The sequence below is a fragment of the Kogia breviceps genome, chromosome 11 (assembly GCF_026419965.1).
Source record: "Kogia breviceps isolate mKogBre1 chromosome 11, mKogBre1 haplotype 1, whole genome shotgun sequence".
Classification (NCBI taxonomy): Eukaryota; Metazoa; Chordata; class Mammalia; order Artiodactyla; family Physeteridae; genus Kogia; species Kogia breviceps.
Window position 1 is genome coordinate 42,102,464 of NC_081320.1, and position 13,309 is coordinate 42,115,772.

Genomic DNA, 13,309 nt, shown 5'->3' on the forward strand with positions numbered 1-13,309 from the left:
CTCTAGTAAGATAGATCCTAAGTTTAGATCTTGACCTCTGAAAATAAATTCATTAGTCTGTGTAACAATAATGGCAGGCCAGTATTTATGTTCATATTGATCTTTCACAAACATTTAACATGGATGTGGATCATTGTTTTAATACTTTACATTATAATTCCATTGAGGGGATGGAATTCCCAACTAATACTAGAATAATTGTATGAAACAAAGCTAGAGAATATAGAAAATATCATTCTCTGGGCAAGATATGCAGAACTTTTTATTTTGCCATATCAAAAATGATCTCTCATAATGAAGACTTGCTTTAGTGTAATATCTTTTGATTCATTGAAGAAGTAACCATGTATGCAAAAAAAAAGCATATTATTATTTTATTGTATCCAATTCCAGTAAATTTCACATTAATTATGCTGGGACACATCTGGCTATAACCTAGATATTAAAATGGACTCAATATCAAGTTGTAATATGCTTGATCTGGATTGGACCTGTGTTCCAACAACAGTTTTCCAACACCAACTGGGTGTTCTACAATTTAATCCAGTTCTAACACTAACTACCTGGAGTGACTGCAGACTCCACAGGGTAAGGGGTCAGTCCCACAAGACTGCCCCTCTTCAGGCATCAGCCACAAGTCACAGGTGACCTCAAGCCACTCACACTTCTTCCTAGCTGACTACAGATTTGGGGCTCATCACATCTCCTTTCAGCTCAGTAATTCAATAGAAAAACTCACATAACTCACCAAAAATACTGTACTTATGATTACACTTTTATTATAAAGGCTGTAACTCAGCAACAGCCCAATGGAAGAGATGCATAGGACAGGATCCTGAGGAGGAGGGGAACAGAACAGAGTTTCCATGACCTGTCCTTAAGGATTCCAGGCATGTCAACCTTCCAGCACATCAGTATGTGCTGGAAGGAATTCCTGATCCACTGAGCTTCAGTGTCCAGAGTTTTTATATGGGGGTTTCATTACATAGGCATGATTGAATAAATAATTGGCCACATGATTGAAATCAGTCACCTTCCCCTCCCCTCCCTGGAGATTGGGGGTGGGGCTGAAAGTTTCAAACGTCTAGTCACAGGCTTGGTCTTTCTGGCTTGTCCAGCCTCTCCCTTAAAACTACCTAAAAGCCCACAGGAGTCATTTCAGCATAAACTTAGGTATGGTCAAAAAGAGCTCCTTGTGAATTGCTCGGGAACTTTCCTATTGCTCAGGACCTTTCAAGGGTATTTGAAACTCTATGTCAGGAGCTGGGACCAAAGACCAGATATATTCCTTGTTATATAATAGACCTCAAGAATATATTTTATTCAGTCGCATAGCTTTAAGCAAGTGAAATATTATTAATTTCATTTTACAGAGGAGACATCTGGCACTAAAAACTTATGTGATTGGCACAAGGTCACATAAGTGAATTCTAGAAAGGATTGGGATCCCACAGTTACCTTAGCTAATGATATATCCATTTTCTGTGGACATCCATCAGCTAAGACTATGAGACTCAGTTTTCCTGGCAAATTGCGAGACTATCCATGAAATGTATACCAAAGAAGCATTAACTATCTGCTTTCAGTTTAGAAAGAATCATAATTGACTTTAAAAAAAAATCTAGCTCTTTTAGCTTGGGAAACATCCTATGTGGAACCTACCTTAATCATTTCTCTTTCAGTATTTTTCATAGCTTTGTATGACATACCTCCACCCTGTTCAAGGGTGCTGACAGTGTCTTGATACTTTTCCTTTTAATGAGTCAGCATTTGTTTTGTATTGTATGCTTACAAAACATTTTGCAGTTACAGATCAGGATTGCTACTGGTATCACTTGCTGGGGAAATTGAGAGCCCAAGAGCTTTTTCCAGAAACATATGCTGCTCAACTATTATTATTTTTTAAAAATTATGCCTGAATCATTCCAAAAATGATTTGAGACCAGTTTCAGTAGGATAAGTTGAAAAAAATAATAAATTAGATATAAGAAAAGAAAATGGGATGAAGAGAAGAAAGGTAGGAATACTAGCATAAGAATTAATAGAGAGATAATATAAAAATTTATTGACAGGCACAGTGAAGAGCATACAAAGTATATAGCTCTCTCAGAGGTTGACCTATCTTTAAAATATGGGCTGAATAGAAGACATTGTGTAGCATCAGGAACATTTGCTTCAATCCTAATTTCATAGCCAATGGAAAAATGGAATTCATATTGTTATGAATTTGGGGAGTGCTCTTTCCTTGTCATTTCAAAGTCTGAAATCATTCTTTGCACATTTCATTTTAGTTCTCATTCTTTACAGTCAACATCATCTAAAGCTGTGCTGTCCAGTACTATAGTTACCAGCCACAAGTGGCTCTTAGAGCATTTGACATGCAGCTCAGAAATGAGTTGTGCTCTAAGTGTAAAATACATCCTGGATTTTGAAAAATCCTCATGAAAAATTTTTAAAATACTAATTTATGTTGAAATTAATATATTTTAGGTATATTGGGTAAAACAAGGTATACTATTATTAATTTTACAATTAATTTTTGTTTTCTTAACCTGTCTACTAAAAATTCTAAAATTACACATGCAGCTCACACTTCTATTTGGACAGTGCTTTTCTAGAGAATTGATTTTCACCGTTATGTTAAATGCCCTACAGAATCCTTCTCAATGTAAAATTTCAGATAACTTAGCTCTGAGTCTATGTTCATACAGCAAAATAATCAGTGCTGAACAAACACATGGATAAGATTAAGTCCTTGAAAGCAGAGTAAAAATATCAAGGATACAAAGTTACTACTTCAGAACACAAGTCTTTCTCATCTCTCAGGAAACCCACGCCTTTCATGGCAGATCCTCAGTTTTCTGAGAGATGCACAGAAGCACTGCTGATTGCTAATTGGGAGAGGCTTCTTTTCACTATAGTTTTAAAAGATCTATTATGAAATTGGCCCTTATTTTGCGAAATTGCAAAGCATTTGGGAACTTCAGAGGAACCTTGTGGCTTTACACAGATCTATATATTTTTATGATTTTATTCTCTAACTAAATGAAAAAGATATAGATACACACATATATCCATATATGTGTGTGTGTATATATATATATGGAACATGTAGAGTGAAGATTTGCTTTTAGACATTCTAGATCAGGGATGCATATGAAATAATAGAAAGACAGATTTAGAGGGATTAGGTTCTATCTGGTTCACTGACTTACCTTTTCGGCTTCTTAATTTTTTTCTTCTGTAAAAGTCCTCAGTAATTACAAATGCTCCTTTCAGCTTTAGGATTCTAGGTTGTAAACGCAAGTCCTAGGACAGCTTGTGCTATGTTTTTGGTGATTATTTGTGGAATATTAAGGGAAAGGCCAAATGCCATGTGGCATGACATTGTTCTGCCACTTGCTATGGTCTTGGCTTTCCTTAACCTTCTTTCTCTGCAATGCAAAAGATACTCTGTTTAATTTGGTGAATACAGCTAAAGTATTCTTATCCACCATTTAAAATATTATTTCCTTAAACAAAGAACAGTACCCAGTGGCCTCCTGGACTCCATGACATGGTAGGAATTTATGTGATCTCCTTTTAAATCTCGAATAAAATTGTTTTCTAATTTGCTTTCCTAGATTCAACCAATTAATTTCATTAAACTGTTTACAGATTTTTTTCTTATATGTTAGATACGTTAAGCAAGGCATAGAAATCAGCTTCTCCAGTTTTCTAGGTTTATTCCACATAAGACAGCTACTCTCTCCAGGGGAATGTATATTGTCATTGACACCAGTCACTGCCAGTACCTGAACCCTCATTTCCTCTCAGTGGTATAATATAAAGGACAGCCAGATGGAGACTGATTGGCTTATTTACTCAGCATCATCATGAAAGTTCTTCATGCTTGTGGCCATTTCCTAGCTTATAGGGGATTAATCCCTTACTAATTAAAAAGCTATGTCTATCTGTCCTAGTTTTCAGTTGTCTTTTAGAGCAAAAGGGGTTAGGAGAATTAAACTTTGAAAACAATTTATAAATCTGTTTAGAGTACTGGTTTGGCATTTGCTATCAGACTTTTTTATTATCAGTTTTAATCATATTTCTCACACAGAAACTCAGAATAGGTTAGTTACACTGTACTTTTCTCTGCCCTTCTTGAGGTAGGAGATCTAGTGAGTTACTTATTTAAAATATGTAAAAGCAAAGAAAAATTTACATCACAGAATTATACCCTAGATAATTAAAGGTAACTATTTTTTATGATCATGTGTTCATACAAGTACACTTATACAAGTATAGTAAGCTGAATCTCCAAGGAACTTTTCCCTCCTACCAGTCCTCCCTCCCTTTTTCTGTCTCCTTGATAGCTCTCTCCTTAGTACTTACTTCCTTATGTTCTGGCTGACCTTTCTCTGACCAGCAGGGCCTCCAGTGGAGTCCCTGTGGAGTCCATCAACTCTTCTCTGTAATTAGCTTAGTGGAGCCACTGTGAAGTGATGCAAGAAGGTTTTAGCTTCCCTAGAGCCACACTTTGTAGTCTAGCATACTCCTTATCTGTTGTTCCAGGGACCCAGATACCAGGAAACCATTATATTAATACAGCAACAGCAGCTCTTATTTTTTTAATCCCATAAAAACCACATGTGACCTGACATGATCTTAAGATATAAACAAGTACCCAACACACTTTGGGCTCCAGAGTACTGACTTTTCTTTCTTACCTGACATTTTGGCCAAAAACCAAACCCTTAATCCATTCAGTGAAGGCTGGTGATGCTATCTTGTCCACTGTCTGACCTGGAACTTCACTGGGAGCAGTAGTATATGATACTAACCAGGAACCTCTGGTTAAAATTTTGCCCACTACTTTTTCAACTTTCCCTTATTTGAGCAAATTAGCTTTTCCCCTAAGAATTGCTATTTTACCTATTTCCCAGATATTGTACTAGTTTTGATTTTCTGAAATAAATTTTACCTTGCTTATCTCCTTTGTAAATTATTCTTGTTCTATGGACAATTTGCAAAGATTCAGAAGAATTAATTTTATATTCTGTTTCCCACAGCTTGCTTTTGATAAATTCTCAAATGTCCTGTCTAGATATACAGATTACAGACTCAGGCAGTCATTTATTTTTTTGAGAGTTATGTTTTATTTGGTGACCTTACTGAGAACTAAAGCCTGGGAGACACCTCTCAGATAGAACTGTTCCTAAGAGGTAAAGAGAGGAGTCAGGGCATATAGGAGTTTTTGCTGGAAACAAACAAACAAACATGGAGTCAAACATCAATAGATTATAGCTAATCACAAAAAGCAGACATCTCAAATTAATGATTTTAGTGCTTGTCTGTGTATGTAAAGATGCAAGAGTCTGGACTCATAGAAATTATTCCTTTGATATGTATCTTAACTATCTAGGGCCAGTATCCTGTTTTTCTTCATCCTGAAATCTCTTCAGGGCACACTGTCTAGGGTGGATGCAATGGTTGGTGGCTTGATGGTGGGTAACATTCATAGTTTACCAGAATGGCAGGCAACATTCTTGTGTACTGAAATAGCAGGCAATGTTTTTTTACCATACCAGTGTTAAAACTTAAAAGTCCTGTATCCTGGGAACCCTATATGCAAGTAGGGGCAGGAAAAAAAAAAAAAAAAAAAAAAGAGTGAGACGAAAGCATAAGTCAAGCTTTTCCAGGTCCTCACCAGCCAACTTCACCTGTAAACTTTTATTCTTTTAATTAATTTATTTTTTAACATCTTTATTGGAGTATAATTGCTTTACAATGGTGTGTTAGTTGCTGCTTTACAACAAAGTGAATCAGCCATACATATACATATATCCCCATATCCCCTCCCACTTGCATCTCCCTCCCTCCCATGCTCCCTATCCCACCCCTCTAGGTGGTCACAAAGCACCAAGCTGATCTCCCTGTGCCAGGCGGCTGCTTCCCACTAGCTATCTATTTTACGTTTGGTCGTGTATATATGTCCATGCCACTCTCTCACTTCGTCCCAGCTTACCCTTCCCCTCTCCCTATAACCTTTTAACCTTTCTCAGTTTCATTCACTTCCCTCTTCTCTCTCAAGGCCTTGAACTCTGAAAAACCAGAGTACTTTTCTCTGGCTGTAAGGCAGTCATTTTGATTCCTCAAAGCCCCTTCTAACTCTGACTCTCCCGTTTTATTCTAATTAGGGTTCTCTGCCTTTTATAAAATTTATATTTTGTTTTCCTCAGCCAAATATGAATGTACCAGATAATTTTTAAGTTGATTTAAACATTTTTTTCCTCCCCCCGTCTAAGCAGCAGTTAATTTTAAGACCAGCCTTCAAGCAGTGTAGAAAGCATTTTGAAATTAGTAGAATCCCTCCTTTTTGTACTTTGACAATTTTATTTCATTATAATATGAGGATTATTAGAAATGTAAAACTATAGGATACTTTTGAGAAATTAATATTGCTTTAAAAACAGTTGCCACACCTCATCGATTTAAGTGTGTATGAGAATGTGAAGGAATGTTGGATATTTGTTAAGTGAGGGGTTTTTTCTTTCCTTTTTATACCTTTATACCTCTTATTTTCTTTCCCTCTTTATACCTTCGCTTAACAATATGCCTTCTTTCCGATAACTTTGTACACCTCCTTTTAATTTTTTTCAAATGAAAATTTATGTCATTAAAAGATTTTTCACATTTGCAGATTGGATCTTGGAGGCAGGCCCTGATCCCAGCTTCAACTCTTGTCCATACTGTGATTTGACAAGGACAAGGAAGTGCTGCTGGGGAGAGCCAAGCCCTCTGAAGGATGGCTGGGTGCTGGTCAGGGGCTCCACTAACCTGAACAAGTTTTCCAAGAGGAAGCTTTCTTGCCAGCCTCATTGGAACCTTGATTCAGTCCCCACTAACATAAGGTAGTCAGAGGTAGGATTTGGTTTTGTGTTAAGTGGAGGGCCACTCTGCCAAACTCCAGCCTTTGGAAACTTTGGCACTGGCTTAAGCCACTTAGAGACTGAAAACATACCACAGACGTTGGAATCCAGAGACAAGTCCAGAAAGAGACTTTTTCACTGTGCCCCATATATCCATTGGTTCCACTTGGCCACTAGTACAGACATGTACTCCTTTTTATGATGTCAAAAGAAGGAAAGTTTTTATTCATGATTCTAAAGAAAAGCTTCTGTGTGTACATATAATCAGTTTGTGTATGTGTCAGCAGACTTGGGGCTCCTTGTCCCCCTCCCATGTGTAGTTTTCCTTCTCTCTATCAAGCAGCCTCTGAGGACATGGGTGTGCAAATCAATCCCAGTTGCCTATAATTCTAAATCTCTTATTACTAGAGAAAATAGCACTAAATAATTTTGAGGGGTGTGTGTGTGTGTGTGTGTGTATGTATATGTATGTGTGTGTTCTGTTTCCTTTTCTCTGATTATAAAAGTGGTTTCTACGCATTTTTAAAGTTTATAAAATGTAAAGAATAATAAAATCCCTTGTAATCTTCCTCTCAGTTAACATTATGAAATAAATGCTTACTATCGTGTTTTCTATTCATATTGTATTTTACATAGTTGACGTCAGACTAAATACAAACTTTAATTTAAAAAAATATTCACACTTTCTTATGCTATTAACATTTTTCATATATGGAAAAAATTGACTCTAGAAGAACAGTCATGTTTTAAAGGAAATAATTGAATCACAAAATCATGGGAGATCTATTTCATGCATTTATTGATTTCTAAAATAAAACCAGTGAAAATTACTGTGCTGTGGCTAATATACTAGTAATTAGTCATATCAGCTTCCTTTAAGTGAAGCACTTAAATATTTGCCTATAAATTTTCAATACCAACTCACTAACTCATAACTGAATATTAGCTGAATTTCTTCTAATGTTTTGTCCTGGATATAGAATAGTGTCTCTTGACCTTTGTTTGGTCACCAACCCTCTGGTGAGTCAATAAAAGATATGAACCTTCTTCACAGAGAAACACATATTCCCACAGGAAACTAATTGTAATGATAATCAATTATGATATGCCAGGCACTCCGCCAACTGCTTTACATAGTTGTTTCACTTAATCCTCATAGCAGCACTATAAGGAATATACTGTTACCCTTATTTTTGAGATAAAGACATTGAAGCTTTAAGGAGATTAAGTAGTTTGCACATGGCCTTAGAGCTAGTAACTGGAGCTCAAACTGATTTTTATGACCCAAAACCCATCACCTCAATCATTGGGCATCTAATTTTAGGGAGCTCATAAATTCCTAAAGCCTACTTATTGATACTCAGGTTAAAGGCACCCTACTATTGCAATCCAAAGATTTTCATTGGCAGTAAAGACTATGTGTAATTAGTTAATCTTATTATTTCTGTAAATTAATATATAAGTATTTGTTGGACATCTACTGTTTTTTTTTTTTTTTTTTTTTTCGGTACGCGGCCCCCTCACTGCTGTGGCCTCTCTTGTTGTGGAGCACAGGCTCCGGACGCGCAGGCTCAGCGGCCATGGCTCACGGGCCCAGCTGCTCCGTGGCATGTGGGATCCTCCCGGACCAGGGCACGAACCCGTGTCCCCTGCATCTGCAGGCGGACTCCCAACCACTGCGCCACCAGGGAAGCCCATCTACTGTTTTTGATACTTGCTGCGTTCTGTGATATGGTCCTTATCCCTAAGGACTTTACTGCCTACATGGGAAGACAAGAATTACATATATAAAACAATGAGAAAAAAATGTAAATATGAAGTTGAATATATAGTAATTAAACATTTCCATAAGCTATACACAAAAATTAATCTCTTTACTCTGTCACACATGATGTAATTTTCATTCCCTGATTTATAAAAGGAAAATCAAATCTAAAAGGCCACCGTGTCCTCTGGGAACCTGGAAGATTCAGTGTATCATAAAATGAGGTCTATAAAGTACAGCTCTGACTAAATATGTATCACATCCAGATTCCTGAGTGGTTTCATCAGCATCATGTCAACCCCAGGGGGCATGCCCAATAAGGAGATTCAAGAATGTGTAGCCAGCTCTCAAGCATTCAAACCATGTATCATAGGGCAATCCTGTTGAACTGAACATGTGTAGGGCAGCAGAACACCGTGATAGGTGCTGCATCTTGACTCAAGTAGGGTTCCTACTGACAGAGAGGACTTCAGGTGATGCAGCATAGCTGTTATATCATACGGGAGCAACAGTGATAATCTACCAACCTTGGATGAAACTACCAGGCATGGGAAGCTTATTTAAGCTGACCACCTGACAATCAAGACTCAAAAAGAGTGGCTGCGGCTATAATTCAAAGAACTGCTTTTTACAGGAGCATAGTATGGGAAAGTTGTAATTGAGCAGTGGCCATATACAAGTTTATCACAGATAATGGCTATTGTAAGATACGAAGGATGGATTCTGTCAAGCTCTTATTAACATGGCTCTCATCATGTATTTGTATAGTCTTAGAAGTTTACTCTTTTAAAACTTTAATCATTTGGGCTATACATATGATAGAATTCATTTATAAATGGCATATAAATTTTCTTTCCAAAGTAAATAGAAACTTAATGTGCTAATCATTCTATATAGTTTATCTCCTTCCATTTGAGTCATTTTTATTTAAAATCTCTGGAATAAGAATATGTTGTGTTACAGTGGTACACTTTGTGCTCTATACAATTCATTTAATAACTTGTTTTAAATTTCATTTCACATGTTTTTGTGTTCCCTGCAACTTACCTTGTTAACATTATTTTTTCAAGTAGGTCAAGGATTTTATGAAAACCTAGTAGACATCTCCTAGATGGAAAATATTTTTAAAGAACAGAAATTCCTGTCATTGTTCATAAATCATTTGAATCTATGCAGCTACTAGTTGTTTGAAGTAATTTTCCAAACATATATGCAAATATCTTGATGGATTTTATTTAATTTCAAAAGACTAATATGATACCAACTTTCTATAATTTCTTAAATTCATTCCTGAAGGAAAATATAATTGAAAGGAAAACATTCCTTTTCATATTTGCATTGAGCAGATAATTGTTTTTGAGGTAAATAGTAGATTTATGTTAAATGTTTATCATGCTTTGGCTTCACAGAGAGAATTCAAGGCATAGTTAGTAACTGTCCAACTTTTGAATTTGCTCTGTATGTGTGTGTGTGTGTGTGTGTGTGTGTGTGTGTGTGTGTGTGTTGTGCATATGTAGGGGCTTAAACAAGACCTTTTGATTGCATAATAAGCAGGGCTTAGGGACAATAAAATTTGACATTCTTAACTGTTACTAGTATTTGTCCCTATAGCCCTGTGCAGTTATCTTCTTATTAACAATGTGGAAGCCAGAGTCATAAACTGAGCATGTACCCAAGGCACTACTGTAAATTGCAAATAGCATTCATATGGTCTCTTTGACCTAAGACTAAATTGGGCTAGAAGGAAGAGAAAAAAGAATTTTTGAGAGTGGACTAGAAGTCAAGAACAAAGAATACACTAGAAGGATGGACATGTACAAATGTTTCCTTAGTTTTTGCAGTGAGATTTATTTAGATGGGTCTTTTCATATCTGCAGTACTCTTTTACTGAAGAGCCAAGCACTAGATTGGGGCAGCCTCTGCTGCCGGTGTGTGTGTGTGTGTGTGAGTGTGTGTCCGTGTGTGAGCTGGCGATAATGCACTCATGAGATAATACAAATAATCAGTGAGGGAATAATTAATGATGTGGCAGGGAATATTTTTTGATAAATGCTTGGGGAATGAGGTGACAGGCGTGAAATTAGAAAATTCCTTCAGCGATCTAAAATATAAATAGCTTTCGGAACTGAAAAGAGGTTCACAGCTGAAGATTTTATTGTGTTGAGAGGAAAAACTTTTTTCTCTCCCCCACTCCCTCCTCCTTTGCAAGTTGTTTGTCCATTCACAAAACAAATACTCTGAAGCCCAGCGCGGCTCATGGGAATAAATTTCAGGTCGAATTAGTACAGTTTCCTTGCTGTCAGGATGCTGGAATTAATGGTGTTTTGATGACACGAATTTTGAAGGGCAAACAAAGAAGCTGAAGGGAGAGAGACATGACTCCTTAGAAGCTTGGTCCTCCTCTCCCCCAGCCTCTCTTGTCTTCCCTGTCATCCGTCTGCCAATCTCCCTGTCCATGGTTAGTTAAAGGCGCTTTTTATCCTCTTTTCTTTCCCACAGAGTTTGCCAGATCCGGCCCGGTGCCTGGGTTCCAGGAGGACACGCTGCAGTTGGCCTTCATCGACTTGAGACAAGTAAGTCTTTGTGTTTTTGTTTTTTGTTTTTCTTTTAAGATGTGTGACTGAAGACCATCAGGTCTTAAGGAAAAGGGGAGGGGAGGGGGATTGGCGTTGGCGATTCACACTGGAGACCTAAGGGTTTTTCCCTGTGTTTGAGGCCACCTCTTTTATTTAGCTATCTGGGATCCTTAGCTATGGTGGAGTTAAAGGTTTTGTGGGTGGAAGGGAAGGCAGGACGTGGGAGGAGGGACCCAGAATGTAGAGGGACTCAAGTGACCCTCAAGTGATGTGACCCATTGTGCTATAGTTGGCTTCTGCAGACACAGCAAAAAGATAGCTCAGCAAACCAATGCTAAGCAGGTGCACTGATGCAGAGACTGCCTGCCCGGAGGACTTTTGTTTGCAGATAATGAGGGCAGTAGCATTTAAGAGAAATGAAATATTTTACATTCTGGATTGTTGGTTTGGTTTGTTGACTTTTTTCTGTTGCCTTAAGTCTTCCCATCCCCTCCTTTGTAGAATGCGGTCAGCCATAAGTGACTAAGTGGTCATTTTAGATAATTAGCAAAGGCCCTGACCAGTCATGCTAACCTGACAGGCAACCCTACTAAAGTAATGTGATGAAAGCTGATACTTAGGTATACCTGAGCTTTGCAAGCCCATTAGATAGAAAGAGTCGTGCTATAGAGCTGTTGCTTGCAGATTGAAAAGGGTGGGTTGGTAGGCCTTGGCGGATTGGGTATAGAGGAGAAGTATGGGCAGGGGCCGAAAGAGGGAGAGAGTTAACTGGGCTCTGTCATCTCTTCACTCTGAAGATGGATGGGGTTGGATAGAAAGTGTGAATGAAGTAAGAATCAATGACTGATGCTTCTCTCCTATTAAAACAATCTTTTTTTTTTGTCTGTTTTTTAAAAGGGGGCTGGCTTTGTTTCTCCTGCCATAATGATGCAGTGCCTCTTGTTTTCAGAGCTGACAAAGTTTGCATTCTGAGAACTTTTAGATGCCCAGGGTATTTCTTAAAGCTGTAGGACCCCTTGTATTGGTCGTCTCCTTACTACTGTGACTCGATTCATGCTAGAACAGCTTTTAACCCATAATGGATGGCCTGAGCTACCCCTGAATCCTTGTGGATGGGTGGTGTAATCTGTCATCTGATGACAATCCTGGAAAGCCCTGTTAAGCAGAAAACAGAAAATTGTGTCTCTATAGACCCGCCAAAGTTTGAGGATTCAGGCCGCGTCCCAGAAACGTGTGTCAACTTAATATTTAGGAGTTGAGGTGGGGGTTCTCTTACACATAAAGGCTTTCCCAGCATGGTCCCAAATGCAGCTGAGTTATCTCTTTCCACACTTAACACCTTCCACCTGTGGATTCAGCAACACAACGAGATGTTCAGGTTTTAACCCCTTGGCTGATGTAAACCTGAAAGATTGGGATTTTGCTTTATGGTTTTGTGGAATGGTATCTGCTTGACTCTCCCAGCACTGTTTCTTCTCAGAGACTTCTGAGCCAATTGGCATTTCTTGGAAAGCAGAAATTGAATTTCATTGGAAAAACACATCCAAGGAAAATTTTTTCCCTTCTCACTCTTCATAGAAAGGAAGTGTGGTCATTCTCTCGAGTTTGTGGTTTGGGTCCCTATGGAAAGCAACTAGTGTTCACAGAAAATGTTAACTAAGGGAGTAAGTTAGAAAACACAGCCAAAATAAGGTGGATCTGAGCTGGGGATGAATGCTCAAGTACTTGTGAGCTCTCAGTGAGCACTGTTGCTTATGCTTAAGTTCCTATTTTCTGTTACAGTTTTGTTCTCAGAGTTCCTGTTATGAAGTTTTAGTAGTAGAAACCAAAACTCCAAAATTTCACTGAGTGAAACAATATGCCTCTTGCTATTGAATCTATCACTTAATTTCGATTTATGTCTGTCTCTATTAAAGCAGCTTAAATTTTTCTTAGATCATTTGAAAAACTTGCCTAGCTCATTATTAGCAGGCCTCAGGTAGGTTGAATCAGTGTGACAAAAATTATCTTTCTACATACCGTGCTGAGAATATTTATCTCTTTGCAGTTCATCTTAG

At 37.8% G+C, this 13,309-nt stretch overlaps 1 protein-coding gene across 1 annotated transcript in view; it reads left to right on the top strand.

The window, feature by feature from the left end:
- The window catches only part of EXOC6B (exocyst complex component 6B), a 721,321-nt gene that overhangs the window by 535,151 nt on the left and 172,861 nt on the right, over window positions 1-13,309 (top strand). Inside the window, exon 20 of the mRNA XM_059079741.2 lies at window positions 11,176-11,249. Coding sequence (XP_058935724.1) covers window positions 11,176-11,249 — 74 coding nt within the window. The remainder of the gene's footprint in view (window positions 1-11,175; window positions 11,250-13,309) is intronic.